At 44.1% G+C, this 17,427-nt stretch overlaps 1 protein-coding gene across 1 annotated transcript in view; it reads left to right on the top strand.

The window, feature by feature from the left end:
- The window catches only part of LOC135390626 (pyrokinin-1 receptor-like), a 99,883-nt gene that overhangs the window by 56,134 nt on the left and 26,322 nt on the right, over positions 1–17,427 (top strand). Inside the window, exons 3-4 of the mRNA XM_064620399.1 lie at positions 1,736–1,964; positions 11,343–12,275. Of these exons, the coding sequence (XP_064476469.1) occupies positions 11,357–12,275 (919 nt within the window). The 5' untranslated portion in view covers positions 1,736–1,964; positions 11,343–11,356. The remainder of the gene's footprint in view (positions 1–1,735; positions 1,965–11,342; positions 12,276–17,427) is intronic.

Raw genomic sequence — 17,427 nt, 5'->3', positions numbered from 1 at the left:
CACATAGCACGCTCCTAGCCAACCATCACCCCGAATGACAACGTTCTCGCCCTAGATTTGTTGAAAACGGGAGGAGGAGCCTATTTTGTGCCGTGCATAATGGCACAAAATAGGCTCCTCCTCCCGTTTTCAACAAATCAGGGGCGAGAACGTTGTCATTCGCGATGGTGGTTGGCTAGGACCGTGCTATGTGGTGAAGTTCATTTTTAAGAGTGTACGTTCATTAACTCGTTTAATTCTGCTAGGATTCGCGCCAGCCGATACTAAAGTCAGCGTCATCGCGTGCATCACTTTTGTCCTGTCAATAAAAAACAGCTGACTGTCACGGCGCACGAGACTAGCCCAGGGGCATTCGGTTCGCAGCAGCTGACAGGAACAGATTACTATTGCTTGGTCTTCTAACACTGCGCTAACAATTTCTACATTACACGCGTTACATAGTAAAGTATATACCTACAACGATATACTGAATGTTAGCACAATACACACACGATTCGCGACAGAACTGGATTACGTTTTACAGTATCTCAAAACACTCCTCAATAAGTTAACATACTATATCTCGGTGGGACACCCAGCCAAGGTCATTTTTACATCACCGTAAAACTGGATGTGAACGTGTCCCTCGTTTTTCTCAAGAAGTACGACGTTCTAGTGGATGAAACCTTGCATATGGTATTTACACTTGATTTGCAGTCGAATACAACTTCAAATCTCAAAATCAGCCGACACCTCCGATAGACGCTCAACTACAGCTGTGAACGAGAAGCTTCTCAGCACCTCTTCAACCTACGAGATTCGAAAACTACATCAGCATAAGAACATTAGGAGCACCATAAGCGACAGAACATCGTTGTCACGGGTGTGTTTGACAGCGGCCTTCCGTGCGTGGAGGAGAAAATTGAAGGACTTGAAAGGTAGCGATAAACAGGCGTTCAGAACATGGGGTCCTCGAAGCCAGTGTTGGAAACGTTGGAAGAACATATTCGTTCTTCCGGCCTTCATTTTCCTGTCTCTCTCATCTTGCTCTGAACTGTCTTGGAGTTTGATTCCTTTCATTAGAATCGCCACCAATTTATGGAGGTTTTATTAGAATCCGTCTTTTGAAATAACACATTTTATAAAGATGTATCTACACTAAAATGCATGGTCTTGTAATGAAACGGATTGAGGAACTGCCGTCTAGAACTTTTTTTTTTTCAATTCAATTCAATTTTATTAGTAGTATTTGCCATACAGAGTGGGGGCCCCGTAGCATAGCTAGAGGTGGGGCCTCCCGGAAACAATCTGAATATCATATCATATATGTGGCGACAACATCAGAGCAAGTTATCCAATATAAGGATGTACTGTCACAGTAAGGGACAAAGCACAATACGCACAAAAGAAAAATAACAACAAACAAATTAAATAAATATAAGAAACAAAAACAACTGAGAATGAGCAAAAATGTGACGTTTATGAAGGTGAACAGCGTAGGCGCAAAAACCCATGGGAGAAAGAAGACAAATAGTTGAAAAAGCGTGTATGAAAAAAAATGTGTATGAAAATGAGTAACTAATTCATGAGATGGTTTGATCCGTTAAAGAACGGTATTGGTGGAGCAATCCACACGCTCTAATTTCCGACCAGAGATCCTACCTTCAAACCCCTTTAGTACTTTCTCATCAACGTACAAAGCCGCGTTCAATGAGAGCAACGCACTTCACATGACCTGCTCTTTCCTTTCTTCCAGTGGCACTTCACATTCACACGGAAGAACACAATCCGAAAATCGGATGGTCGCAGCGCAGGCCTTCTGACCAGCAGATAAGCGCCGTCTCCAAGTCAGCTCCATTGCTCCATAGCACGTGGTCACGTGGTCCTCGGACGGGGAATGGACGTCGTCCTAACGACGCGTAAAGGGCGCATGGATTCGGCTTTGGCGAAATTTCACGGCAAAATCTCTCGACTGACATCTCAAAGTACGTGCTCATCTCAGGATTTCTTTCTAAACTTTGGGCGTGCTTTAAAAAAATGATTTCCTCCAATTCTGCAATGTCTCATGTGCCCGAAACCCCTAATTGAAAAGTTGATTAATGGATTTTAGATAATTAGTCATCTGGCCGCTATATACATAGTATGTCGTAAAGAATGTCTAATAAGTCCAGAAACGGCATCGATGTTCCTCGCGTGGCTTCTTTTAAATAAAAATCGATAAAAATCGTAATATGCAACTGCCCACTGTGAGGCGCCGCGTTCGTTCTTCTCAAACATTTGGCCTCAGCTGCGACATCGGCAAGGCCCAATATCCGAGCAAAAGAAAAAAGTAATTTTTCTCCTCTGGGATTAAGAGACTCCATGCTGAGAGATTATGCATACCGTTTAGTAGAAAAGGACAGAGAGAAGCTTCTTTGTCTTCCCACAGTAGAAAACATTCCGAAACTGAACGCGTTCGTGTTGTAATCCCCCTTAAGCTACATCTGCATCATGCAGAAAGCCGGCCGTGTTGTGTTCGTGACATAGCAAGCGACAGGCAGACTGCGGAGCGGGAGTTTTTTTTATTTTTTTTTATTTTTTATTCTGCGTTGTTCATGGATCTGAAAGAGGGTAATGTTAGCTCGCGTTTATTTCCCTGATTCATCTTATTTCAGTATTTTTTATTGGTCTGCCTCAGTACAGAAAGATGCTGTACTGCTTCCGGCACACTCGTCGTAAATCTCGTAGCGCCTCTGTCGCCTTCGACACCGCAACATTTATTATCTCTCTTATTCTTCTCAAAGTTTCCATCCATACAATGTTCTTTGAAACCAACCTTCTCGTGTTTTGGCCGTATTATGTATCTATGGAGCTGTCGTCAGAAAACAGGATCAAGATTGAAATTACAATAAAGAACAAATGACAGTGAATCTATACTATGTGGGCTTTTGCTACCCGCATATGCCAGAGACATAACGTTGGAATAGAATTCCAACCCAAATAGGATTTCGTTGGCGTCTGTTTGAATACGCATCAATATTCGGATGTGGAAATATCATCGCAGAGCCTCTATTTGATGTTGGTGGTTTGGACTACATCGGGTTCCATCAGGGTTTAGACAACTGTATGTGTGCAATACTACAATATTGTCTGCGACTTTAAACTTGCAACGAGGTCGTTTCATTCCATTCCTTCTAGAAGTGGTTGGAGTAGACCTGTGCGCACAGTACGACGACAGGTCTACGACATGGATGCAGCATCTGTTCGTTAGCGGTAGTGGCTCCGAGGCAGACTTGTACGTATTTGGAGTATTGTATTTAAAATACTGTATTTTAAATACAATTTGCGGTATTTTGGTACTCTACGCAATACTTTGTTTTGGTGTATTTGTACTCTATTTAAAATACATTTTATGGTATTTTCTACTCAATAATCTAATTACATATTTTGGATCTCCCTCTCAAACTTTCTGTGTCTCGTCTCTCCACTATCTTGCTTGTTCAGTGGAAATTTCGTTTCCCGAGTCCCTCGGACTTGACCCGGACATTGGCCCTTCTTGGAAGTCTCGATTTAGAGATCTTGCCCCGTGTGTACTAATCCTTGGCGAGTGAGGGTTCTGTTATGTGTGCCCTGACGCGGTAACCTCGAATTCTGACCTCGCCGAGCAGGGACCTGTTAGAAGTTTGCTCTGTTCTGGGTCACATATACTTAGTGGAGTTACGTGGTATCTCTTCGTCATCTTTTTTGGACTTGTGTTTAGATGACTCCTATCACACAGAGACGGCTTGCGTAGTACGCGGGGTTTAGGTGATTCATGTCACATAGCGGCGACTTGCCGCATTGACCAGTGACTTTTTTTAGTTCAAGGATAAATAGTATCTTCATTGTATTTCAAATAATTTTGAAGTATTTCGTACTCTATTTTAATTACTTTAATTTTCACGTATTTATACTCTATCTTAATTACATTCTAACGTCAGTATTTATTATCTTATCTTAAATACATTTTTGAGTATCTTGTACATGTCTGCTCCGAGGTCATGCTACAGATTAGGAAGTGGTATGATACCACGGGGGACACTGTGTCCCAGGTAGACAAAGTCATTCCACAGCCCGACAGTGGTAGTACGATTATGATCATAGTTGGCTCACGACGCCAACAGACATCATCATTTATGAAGAAGACGTGTGATGATAATTTAATCGATTTTGTGAGTTCCGCGCGCCACCAAGTTTATGCGCACGGGCATAAAATTTGACGATCCGGGGTACGTCAAACGGCACAAACTTCCCCTCAGGTTCCGCGGAAGGTAAGGACTGCACCTCCATAAAGCGGTCTTAGAAATTCATGACGCGATCGTGTTCCTCAAACCGAATTCTACTCAAGCCGTGGATATCATGCTTCCAGGTTTTCCATCTACACGGTCGTAAGCTATTTGTTTTCGTTTCAATATAATCTAAAGCAGAGCTTCGCGGAATAAACGTAAAAGTATCGCCATCCTCTGATCTTTGCCGCCGCGACCTTGAACAACAATGGCGGCCGTTGCATGCTTCCTGCGGCCGCCATTGTTACTCCAAGGTCGAGGCGGAAAAGGATGACGCTACTTTTCCCAATCCTGTGACTTTAGTGCAGTCACGACTGCAGTCCAAAGTTAAGATGACGAGCGAGGATTTGATAAGATTAACTACAACTTTTTTTAGACGATTAGGGAAACGGGAAAATGGGAATTAGAAACTAAAAGGATATAAAAAGGAGAACGCCTTATTCGTGGGCACGAGAAAGATAAGGATTACACCAATGATTGCGCAAATTATAATCTACACTGAAACGTAGCTCTCCAAACATATTTGAGATATTTACGTTTAGGGGAGGTTCGCACGAATAAACGTACCCTACGCCCTAAATAAACGTCAAACACAAATCGCGAAGCAGTTGCCTCTAGGCAGTTTCGAAAAATAACACTAACCTATCGAGATTTATCGATGTTGTGTTGTAACGGATGATTGATTGATTGATTGATTGGTAAAAGAAAAAGATGTTAGTTCATGGGGCGTTATTTAGGAGGGATATGTTTATTAAGAAAAAGAAAAGAAAGGTCAGACAGACGAAGGTGGGCTTGCTATTCCAAACAAAAAGGTAGAGGGAAGATGGAAAGGCAAGGGGACGAAAAGAAAAGGGGAAGAAAAGGGAGAAAAGGGGAGCAAAGAAAAAGAAAAAAAAGGAAAGAAAAGGAAAAGAAGGAAAGGGCTTAATTTTATGTGAAACGGAAGAAGCCATACCTCTCTTGGAACCTCACTTTATCTCGAAGATAGTCGAAAACCTTGAACGTTTGAAACAACACATTCATACGTAGCAATGGAAAGAAAAATTGCGCAGCTTCAACTTTTAGAGTTGCGACCTCGACCCAGATTCCCCATCTGTCTCGAACGCATTGTGCTGAGACACCGCGGACGATCATGAGTTGTTGTGGATACAAGATGGTGGACATTTAAATTCAATTATCCTCGCGATTCGATAAGCTTCGGTGATTCTGGGTCATAATGCGCCAAGATTGTGGGATCCATATACGTTGACCGGTTATAAATTGCGATTCCAATCTCTCCTCCACCCCCCAATGCGGCTGTTCCAGTTCAGAGTCACTGCACCTTCGGGTTTCTCCGAACAGAATATATTGTCAAAGGTTCGTGATTTTTTTCCCTCCGTGTGGCTCCTTAGGTACGAAAAGAGGTAGCTTTTCTTGTGAGCAAATTCTTCTCCGAGGAACATCGTAATAAATAACTCCGTTCCTTAGCATTCTCCTTTTGTCTGTATGCGTGTGTCACCATGTAAAGTTGTTGTTTTGTTTGTATGTGTGTATGTGCGCGTGAGATATATATATATATATATATATATATATATATATACTGGAAGAAAGGGGTTCGGGCGACCGCGAAATTAAATAGGTACTAACAAAATATGAGGCAGACAACGAAGATGTAGGAAGTAGAAAAAGGGGGAGTTATTTATTTACTAGTGGAAAGTTAAGGGGGAAGTCAACGTTGAGGCGGAAGCTCCGCCTTCGTCAGGACTGACGTAGTCCTGACGAAGGCGGAGCTTCCGCCGTACCTATATATATATATATATATATATATATATATATATATATATAATGCAGGAAAAAAAGCCATTAAAAAAACAAATAAAAGATACTAGACGTGTTTGAAATTCAAACTTACAGATTAACATGGCTTCTATGGCTGCACGCAGAGAAACAGATACTCATGGAACGATGCGGGAATTCTAAAACTGATCGCTGTTCGCAAGTATTTGTGAGATTATTTTCTCGCTCAGTAATAAAAAAAGAAAAAATAATGAGAAGCAAGTTTCCATCTTCAATCATACTCGGCGCTCTGTTCCAGAAGAGTGCAGCGATTCACGGAAGGGAAAGCGTCTCAGAACGAGAGCCGCCGATATTTCGAACGGAGACTGTTCTTCGGAAGAACAGTCTCTGTTCGCGCCTGAACAGCTCTCGGGCAGAGCTCTGAACAGCTCGGAGGCGCTTCCTTTAATATTCAATTGATTAGTTAGTTATCCTTATAACATCACACCACCATTAGTTAGTTAATTTGGACGCACTACTCAACTAATAATATTCGGTCCTAAATAAACGCAGTCAGAAACTGCTGCAGCCGCCACTGGTATAATGGGGCCGGGTCCGACGGAGTTGGCGCCAACAAGTGTCTTCGCGTCGAGAGAACGATCCGGGACCATAATTAACAGGAAGAGTAGACACTTCGTCTTCGAGAAGATTTGTGTCACACGTCTTCGTAGTAACGGATGTGGGGCACCCTTCCCGTTTCTGTTTCCTTCTATTCCCTGTTTCCTCTTTCTTTTACACGCCCACACGGAAAAGCCCTTTTGGGGCGGCAGTGATGTTGTATTATTGCATCACGTTGCGCAATGTTATGACACTGTTTCCGGAAGCTGCGTCGACGAGTCTCTTATTTGTGGCATTTGGTTCACGATATGGGGTATCCCGTAGTTGCGCGAGGTGTCGTATTATGATGAATACGCTGCAGCATGGCGGGGATTCTTGCGTATTTGTTAGCACGTTAAAGACTCGAAGGCATTGCATAACGAACGCTTGCGCAAAAAATACAAAGATAACAACGAAGAAAAGAGAAGAACAACAAGTTCCTGTTATTAAACACTAATTACCGATACAACGATACAGATTATATACATTTTATTAATACACTGCTTCACGACGATTACACGGGTACAGGTAGGAGTACTGTTTAAGGAAAAGCCTCAGGACGGGAGACACCGATATTTCGAACTTCTGGGCTTTTTCTTTTTTTATACTCAACTTTTCCCCACCGGCTCGCTGTATTTTCTACCTTTCTGTTTAGTACATGGGATTACAGACTATCAGTCACAACAACAACAACAACAACTTTATTTTGAGATGACGATTGGAGAGTTTCGTCGCCAGGGGACCCGTAAGTCCCAGTCTGTGTTTTCTATTGAACAAATTGCTACTTGAAATATCCTGAAAGCGGGTTCGCGTCGCCTCGTACAACCGTCTCATAGATCTATCCTGTTTAAGGTTGGAGCGTCCCAACACTTTCAACTGAAAGAAATTACGTAGCAACCAGCAGCCGAGCCTATAGAGCTAGCCAGGGTAAAGACATATGACGGAAACTAAGGGTTTTGAGGTTGAAACACACAACACAAGCCTCAGGGTGCCATGAAGAACATGAACAACTTAAAAACTATAGCAGACGTCGAAAAAGCCAGAGATCGGGTGGCGAGAGGGGGGAATATGTTTATGGGGAAAAAAAAAAGAAAGAAAGAAAGAGAAGAAAGGTTATAGTCAGGCGGGAAGTGAACTACGTACTGACCAATTCCGCTACGCTGGCAATTGCTTTAATTCCGACGACTTACCAAGGGGCCTCACTGTAGGAGAGAATGGGAAGAGAGTGACTTGAATGCTGCCCCTTGGTAAGTCGTCGGAAACATGATGCCAGCGTAGCAGAATTGGTTAGTGCACTCGACCGGCAATCGAGAGGTGCCTGGCTCAAATTCCGCCGTTCTTTGGCTTTTTCCACGGATGCTATATTTCAATTGTAAATACCTTTATGTCCTTGTTTTTTTTTTTTCTCTCTATTTTTTTTTCTTTTTTTCACACGAGTGTCGCTCCCTGAACCGAACCCGAAGTGCCCGTAACACTCCACGGAGTGACTCGGATCGAAAACTTCGTCGCAACCACTTTAAGTTAGAAGTAATATCGGTGCCTCAATTGAATCGCTCGCTGTGCCGTCTTTGTTGCAGTGCCGTCTTTCGAATAAGGGCCGCTCCCAAGACACATGCAGATCATATACATACATTACACGACGACGACTATACGCGATATGTCTGACATGCTACAAAAGCAAAAGGGAAATGCTCACGTCTTCTAATGCGAGGTGCTATATCGAAGAATTTCTGGTCACCTTTGATGTAACCGCCGTCTTACGTGCGACTTCGGATGGTGTAGATAAATATATTACGCTGCTATATATATATATATATATATATGGTGTCTGTATCACTAAGCTCAGATTTTGATCACTCGCGATATGTATTATTCAGAGCGAGTTCTTGGTATCCAAATCGACGCGATCTTGTTGCTAGGTGCTGTCACAGAGAAGGTTCGCCTCGTTTACAATTTCCCTTCGTTCCCTATACGTCCTTCTCACTTTTTGCGGCAACCTTTTCCAGACGTCTCCTCTCCGAAATATGCTTCGGCTGCTCCTACCCCCCATCCCGAGTCCTCCGAGGTAAGGTACTAACTGGAGTAGATTTACGAGTGAGGTGTGTCTGCGCGTGCCGCAGGGTAGGACTGCAGGGTAGGACTGCAGGGTAGGACTGCAGGGTGGGACTGCAGGGTGGGACTGCAGGGTGGGACTGCAGGGTGGGACTGCAGGGTGGGACTGCAGGGTGGGACTGCAGGGTGGGACTGCAGGGTAGGACTGCAGGGTGGGACTGCAGGGTAGGACTGCGGATAGTTCCCGCCACCTCGGGTACTTATGACGTGCGCCGGATACACTCTTTAAAAAAAAGGGTGTACTGTACCTCATTTTTCTTGCCACATATATCACTCCCTTTTGGAGAGTACAATTACTCTCAAAAAGGAGTCTCCGCACTCCATTTAGGGGGTGGAGTTACGCTTTAGCTCCCTACTGGAGAGTAATATTACTCTCCGGTAGGGATCGAGTAATGGAGTAATGTTACTCCCTTGTGGAAGTGAGGAGACTCCTTTTTGAGAGTAATTGTACTCTCCAAAAGGGAGTGATATATGTGGCAAGAAAAAGGAGAAAGTGCATTTTCTTTTTTCTTTTTTTTTTTTTTAAGAGTGTATCTCCGACACACGGTGCTGCAAGCAAGAATACACGGTGCTGGAAGGAAGTCCTCCGAGAATCTCTTTCCTTTCAAACTTTCTTTCGAGGTTTGGAGAAAAAAAATAAAAATAGCGCGATGGGTAAAGGTTCGGTGAGTGCGGCGGATGTTCAACGCATTATCCTGCCTGCTTTGTGAGCCTGTGCATTATCATGCAAAAGTATTTTCCGTAACTTCCAGCGCAGTTTTTCTTTCGGGGCTTCCTTTGAGGCCGGCAGAGTAAGCTACATTAATTGTTTCACCCTTCCGGAGACAGTCAGTCATCGAAACACCTTCCTTCTCCCCTAAGAGTGTGGCCACCGTGACCCTTCCCGCTAATCGTTGCGTCTTGAATTTCTTCGGCCTCGGAGAACCCGAGTGCCGCCATTTCATGGGTTGTTGTTTTGGCTCAGGATCACGGTGGTTCGACCATGTTTCGTCAACTTTAACTCACTTAACTCACGAGTTAAGTGAGTCATCTTTCATCTTTAACGAGTCGATCATGGAAAGTGTCACTAGAACGCTCAAAATGCTGCACTTGGAGGCAACAATAGACCTCTCCCTGTTTGTAAACAAATGACGTCATAGTGTTCGACAGCGCCACCAATTTGGTAGAGTTGAACGATGCTGGAAGCTAGGGGGCGAACAAGGTCGCGCCCTCAAACCACGGTCTTGAGGGGATTACGGTGGTCCCTGAAAGGGACGTGACCTTCGGTCCTACTTTTCTTTGCAATAGGAGGCAGCGAACAAGTGTCCATTCGTGAAACCCAGCCCTCCCCTTCCGATTTGTTTCGGTTTCAGTCTGTCTTCTGACGTCATGATGACGGTTTCTCCGCTAAAGGTCTATACGGTGTCGTTCTCAATCGGCATTCAAACATTTCCACTTCGGCTGACAGCTTCCACACAGCGATTCTTCGTGAGTCATATACCCAATGGGTTCTCTGGATGCGCAATTGTTTTAGCCGAGATTCTTTAGCCTAGTCACGCTAAAACGAGGTCACGGACACGCTGAAAGTTGGCGCACCACTTGTTCACGGTTCAGTACGATGGGTATTCATCACTTAATGTTTGCACATGCACTCATTGAAAATGCGTGTAGTGACACCAAGCGTGTGACGTGTCAACTTCCCAAAGAGTATTGGATTCAATGTTCCCCGACAGATTGACACGTTACACGCATGGTGGCGCTAGACGCATTTTCAATGACGATTGGTTTCAATGATCATTGAAGACTGCCCGTGTGACAGGGGTATTATTCTGTATGAACAGGGACTGGATGACAAACTGATGTTCAACCTTTGAATATGTCGCGCTTTTAGTTGTAGTAGACATGGTTCTGTTGATAGCCCGAGCTTCTCGTTACAACAACAACAACAATAAACATTCCTTTTCGTCTCCTGTCTATGATGATGAGATCGTATTCGTATATCCTGGAAGTAGGTGGGACTGAGAACTTTTCAGCATGGGATACTAGCAACGGGATACAGTAATGTCAAGGGGCACATTCACTTTAGCAATTTGTCTCAGCTAATCCAAAAATTTGTTAATTTTGGGCTGAAATAAATTTGTCTTTAGCTTCATATGTTCGTGCCAGATCAACTTCATACACCTTCGAATTAATCTTTGAGACTTTGCACAAGATCTATTTTATGCTTCGATGTTAGTGACAAAAAAAAAAAAAAAAACTCATGGCGTCATCTCTTCGTTTGTCCGCGTTTGTACACCGCTTATAGCCAGAGTTGAAGTTACGAAACGAGGAAAATTTTATACTGCGATATATAATGTCATCATTCATTGTGATTCATGCGGACGTGTCCTAGAATAGGCCTATGACAACAGGTGGATTGTTGCGCGTTCCATATTTGGCAAAAGTCGTCACTGCGCATGCGCAGTTACGAGCCTATTTTCTTGGTGCCCCAACTTTGGTACCCTATCATTACGAAGCAACGATCTCTTGTCACAACTGATCTCCCTTCCTTCGCAGACTGACACCACCAGATGGATGACTTGACGACAGTCCCTTCTCTCTTGGACCCCGTGGTGCTCCTACCGGACCCTCCAGAGTCCAGGAATGGCTCCATCGCTCATATCCTCCAATCACTCGGGGACAAGCAAGACCCTCTGGCCACTGCCATTCCCATGTCTCTAGTCTACTCCGTTCTACTTGTCTCAGGAATTATCGGCAATGTCTGCACTTGCATTGTCATCGCTCGCAATCGCTACATGCATACCGCCACTAATTACTACCTCTTCAGTCTGGCTGTGTCAGACCTGCTCCTTCTAGTCCTAGGGTTACCGCAAGAGCTGTACCAGATCTGGGAACGGTACCCGTACGTGTTCGGCGAGGCCTTCTGTATTCTGCGGGGCTTCAGTTCGGAGACGTCGACAAACGCGTCGATACTGACCATAACCGCGTTCACCATAGAACGGTACGTGGCCATATGTCATCCCCTACGAGCTCACACCATGTCCAAACTCTCGCGAGCAGTGAAATTCGTCGTCGCCATCTGGCTGCTGAGCGCAGCTTGTGCCGTACCGGTTGCGGTACAGTTTGGTGTAGTGTATTTACAGTTTCGCGGAGTGGTGCTGCTGGAAAGCGCCGAGTGTAGGGTGAAGGAACCGCTGAAGCACGCCTTCGAGCTGTCCACTTTCCTCTTCTTTCTGCTGCCGATGGGTGTGATTTTGGTGCTCTACGTCTGCATAGCGCTTCAGCTGAAGAGATCAAATGCTCTGTCCAAGAGAGCGATGGAACACAAGTGTCCCGTTGTGGTCAATGGCAAGTGTCCAGAGACGCAAAAGGTGAACAGCGAGGGGCTTCTTCAGGCACCTTCCAAGTTCCACAGGGGATGCCAGCTACGAAAGTCCACAAAGGGTGGTAGCCCCTCAGCGTCTCGGAAAGCCGTCATCAATATGCTGAGTAAGTCCGTCATGCATGCCCATGTATGTCAGACACACATAAACGCACACACACAGAACTTTCAAGACTGTCATAGCGTGCACGCGTGAAGACACTGGAAAGTCTAATTAGTCGCCAAATTAAAGTTGTAAACTAATTACTAAGACGTTTCCTTTGACTTGTGGGCGTAGGTTCGTCACGTCTAAAAGCGCTTGAAATTTAAATCGAGGGACTTTGTAGCGCTCGGTACGGTGGTATTTTTGAGTGTGTGTGAGCGTTTTTAGCGCCCTTAGACACGGTGATAAGCTAATTACTTCCGGGATTATAATTAAAATATTGACGCGAGCCCGAAATCGTAGGCCAATGTAGTACCATTCCCGAAAATGTCTAGAGCCCTTCATTCCCGCCGTTGGAAATGACAATTGCTCTTCTACGCTACACAGTCGTCAGCTTGTGGCCCGCAGCAACGGCCACGTGATTCATGCTACCGTCTTTGTAACAACAATAGATAGCAGCCTTCCGTCGACGTTACAAATCACCCATTTCATTCTATTTTTCCCAGGATTCATTCGCTTAATCTATAGCCTTTCGGTATGGAAACCACCAGTAGCCATTGTTCAGCGAAAACACCGCAATTCTTTTTTCCCCGACGCGAGCCAACGAGCCAGTTTTTCCATCCCCAAGGAAAAGATACCCCCAGACCTACCTGACTAACAATAACACTTCCCCAGCAATGATGCAGGGTTCCGACAAAGCGCGTCGGTAGCTCTATTTTAAGCACCGCGGCACTATCATCACCGCCGCAGCTTCTCAAGGTTGCATGCTTTCTGGCTCTCTTCTGCTTCTAATGTACTGCCAGTCTCATTTCTTTTGATTTGAACTTCTAAATATCCACTTTAAAAGTGACGAGGACGATGCGCGTATGAATACGGGACACACACTTTTGACCCTCGAACCTTGAACTGGATGTTATTATGCCGGACAGCAATCAGAAAACATTGCCCCCACTAAGTTGGGAACACTGGCCACGGGTCATACAGAGAGACAACCTACTTCCGGTGTAGAGAAATCCCGGTTCATAGTTCTTGCCCCGGTTAGCCGCAAGCGCGGTGAGCGCACTATTTTCCGCGGCGGACGTAGAGCCGTCGGCTGTCCACCAATCAGGGACGGTGGATTTTAAAAGATTTATATCGGAGCGTTTATTCTTCAAAGTTTATTTTTCGGGGTTTATTTCGACAGCGTGGATTTTCTCGTGATTTATATCGAAGAGTTTATTTTGAAAGTTTGATCTTTAAGAGGTTTATTTTTGAACGTTCTATTTTTTTACGCGATTTATTTCGGCGGCATCCCGTCTCGTGTAAGCGTTCTAATGTGTCATTTCCGCTGTATAACGCGCACAAGTGGGAAAACATATTGCGCGCACTAGGCAGACGGCGTCATTCGCCCCGCTCTTCACCGCGAAGCAACACTGACCATGATATGCGTACAGGCGTGGATAGATAGGGAGTAGTATGCGTCCGAGGCCGATTGTATGGTGGACTGTACAGACACTCAGGATCCATGGAGGCAGATTAGACTTACGTATATAGATGCGTCATCATCCGTGTTCTTTTGTTGTTGTTGTTGTTGTTGTTTTGTTTTGTTTTCGTTCCGTCAGTTTAGACCTACACTCTAAGAGAAAAAGGAGTACTTTTACTCCTTTTGGGGACTAAATGCATTGCCACAAAAAGTACTCCCTTTCGGGAGTAAATGCACGGGAGTAAATGAACGTCACAGAGTGGAGACCGCATTTCACGCGCTGTTGTAAGACTCCCAAGTACATAATTGGTGCGCATGCATGAAAACACGTTGAAGCAAACCGTCAACCGTAATATATCGAGTTATATAAAATCCTGCGCCATACATAGGGCACAATCTGCGAAGAAAGGTGCTCTAACTGTTGCTTACTCTGTGTGGCTGGAAAATTGCAACGTTGTCTGAGTTATACAGTGTTATGTCGTTCAAATTGACCAAGGGCACATATTTACGTAGACTGTTGCATTCAGGAGACCATTCGCGAAGTTTAGTGACAATTTGCAGTCCTGGGGAGTAAATGTCGGGACTAAATGTCGGGTTAGTGGACTAAAATGGGGAGTATTTGCAGACTAGAGGAGTAGAAGCTGCAATTACTCCCCGTTTTACTCCTTTTTTTCTTAGAGTGTACAAATGGAACCTACGATTTAGAATGGACGTCCGAGTCGACGAATATTTGCGTGGCACCATGCTGGACATGCTGCCAGGGTGGGACTACCCATAATTTCCACCACCTGGGGTACAAAAAACCTCCGACACGCTGTGCTCTAGAAGTAAGGTTTATATCCCCCAGAGTATTGCCATCCTCGGCCTGCACTCTCAGAAAAAAAGGTTGGAGCAGTTACACCTTTCAGGAGGTAATATTTGTCGCATATGTTGCGCCTAAAAGGTTGCAAAGTTCTACCTGCTACCTCACTCTCTGCTACGAATGATAGGGTTACCACTTCTGATTCGGTGAGCGAGGGGGGCGTACGCCTTTTTGTAACAATTTGGATATATACGATAATTGATTTTGCCACCCTTTTACACCCTTTATCAGACGCTATGTCGATCTATATAAGTGGTAACTATAGAAGTTATCCCCCTTTTCACACTTTTTTTTTTCCTTAGAGTGATGGGACGGATCATCCTTGAACCTCTATCATCTGAATCCTAATTGTTCTCGTGAGATTCCCTCGTGTACATCAATACCAACCTGCAAAGATGTCTCCATTAAAAAGAGAGCTAATCATAAAGTGTGTCGGAAATAGCAGACATATACGTACAGCAACAACTTTCTTTTATATGATGATTATTGGGGAGTTTCATCACCAGGGGCGATAGTTTAGTCTATAGACAAACCAAAAGTTCTGACACGTCGCAGAACAGCCATCATGCAACTTCCATGACGCCATCTAGTAAGAAACAAATACCCACTACGTAATATCCTCATTTATCTGGCAGCCTTTCTTTCTTCTTTCGTGTTTTTGTCACACAGCTGTCCTTGTCCTGGCTCGCTGATGTGAACCGAAAGCCGCGAAAAGGGGGAAAAAAAAAAGGTAAATCTGACCAACAGCTCCGTTCCGGTATATCCTCTCTCTTTCCTCCCCTGGTGTTCCGCACCCATTCTCGTTACGATTTGCATCACAAAGCAGGTCAGTGTGCCGAGGAGGACGTAACGAAAAAAATGAAATAAAAATCTGCGTCATTTTCACGGTGTTTATAGGCTTGGCTCGTTTCACAAAGCAGTCTCTTTCGTAAATATACGCGCTAATTGAGGACGGATCCGACACCATTAGCGGCCGCCTCTGTTTACTTGTGCGTCAAAATTCCCTCGTACGTGAACACGCTCGGAGTCTCCCATTACACTAATATTTATAGTATTTGCAGTTATCATTGCAATAATACCGTGAAAGTGTCAGGCTTTCCTGTTTCTTTCAATCATTAAACATATCCTCCCCTCTTTATCATTTAGCTTAGTCCTCGCTACCGATTTAATATTTCCGTTTATCATTTACTCGTTGATCTTCTGTCCTTTATCCTTCTCTCTCGATCTTTTTTTCTTCTAAAATTCTTCAACATCTACCTTTATCTTTTATCTCCGACAACTTATATTTTGTCCTTCACATTTCATTTTATCCTTATCATCATTTTGGTAATTAACTTTCGTCTCTTCTCTTTCATGCCTATGCCACGGTATTTATTTATTTCACTGTTAAATACTACTGTTAATAATACTGTTAAATAATACTGTTTGTCCCTGGTGGAACTGTAACAAGGGTGGGTACACGCGTGTGCACATACACAAACACGTGGATATGTCACACAAAGAAGAAAAAAATACAAAGCGCTCTATTCTGACAACACCTCAAGAAAAGATTTTAAGCTTGTGCAGATACCGTAGCAAAAGGCAAAACGTGATACACATCACGTGATACGCAAACGAGATTATTCATTACTTGGTACAGAAATTTGAAACAATGGATCCTACGTCTAGTCCGTAGTTGTGGTAACCCAAGCTGGGAACTATAAGAACTGTCGCTGTTGCAAATAAACCGCGCTGCTTTTCTCCCAATGCGCTGAATCTTATCAATACATTCCTTGGTGTGTGGATCCCACACAATGTCACCGAACTCAAGAAGAGGAAGAATTAGAGCTTTGTACGTTGTCAGTTAGATTAGTCGTTAGTTACATTCTTAGGAGCAAATGATCGGCGAAGCAAATAAAGCAGTACGAATGATTTAGTGCAGATGACGTCAATATGTCAGTTCCAGCTTAGGTCTGAAGGAAAAGTAACACCCAAATATTTACAGTGTAAATGCTATTCAAGAGGAGAATGCTTTTTGTATTCGCATACACAGACTTTTTTTTTCGGCTTATTAATAAGTTACATCTGTCACTTTGAGCACCGGCAAGTGCCTGATGCGCACAAGTTCAGAATTCAGTGCTGGCTATTGCTCGGGGTTATAAATACAAAACAAAAAACAAAAAACTACATGATGTGATATTCTTCCTCCCCTTACCTTTTATTTTTTACCCTTTCACTTTTCCGTTTCTACTTTTATCATTTACATTTTATCCTAGACCCTTTTTCTTTTATCCTTATTTATATCTTAATCCTGTAGTGCGTCCAATAGCCTTCGCTACATACGCATGTATGCCGTGCATGGATATTCGGCTTCAATTCAGACACATCGTTAATAATGAATCCTGGTCGGAAAAACGGCTGGACGTGCCAGGCAGTGCTCTCTTTATCATTTTGTTATCGCACGCATTATCCCTATTGGAAACACGGCTCATGGCGAAGACATTGTCTACATCAAATTCATATCCACCGTCGGTGAAACGCACGCGTCATCGACATAACAATCCCATTTAGGGAATGCGGGATAGGTTATGGAGCAGGTTGGAACTGTTTCCAGCCCCCCGCCTAGTCAGCGATTATAGTACAGCCATGCAGACTAGTTGACAGCAGTCGCGGTAATTGCAACGGTGTCGACGGCATCGAGGTCTCCACGCCCCACAAATCTACGGACTTTAATTATGTATCGCACAAATTGACATCTCAGCGCTAGCTGAACAATTTCGAACCAGTGTAGGGGCAGTGCTGGTGTACATTTCC

The sequence above is a fragment of the Ornithodoros turicata genome, chromosome 4 (genome assembly GCF_037126465.1).
Source record: "Ornithodoros turicata isolate Travis chromosome 4, ASM3712646v1, whole genome shotgun sequence".
NCBI lineage: Eukaryota > Metazoa > Arthropoda > Arachnida > Ixodida > Argasidae > Ornithodoros > Ornithodoros turicata.
Note: the sequence above shows the minus strand (reverse complement) of the source record. Positions and strands in the feature narration are given on the sequence as shown.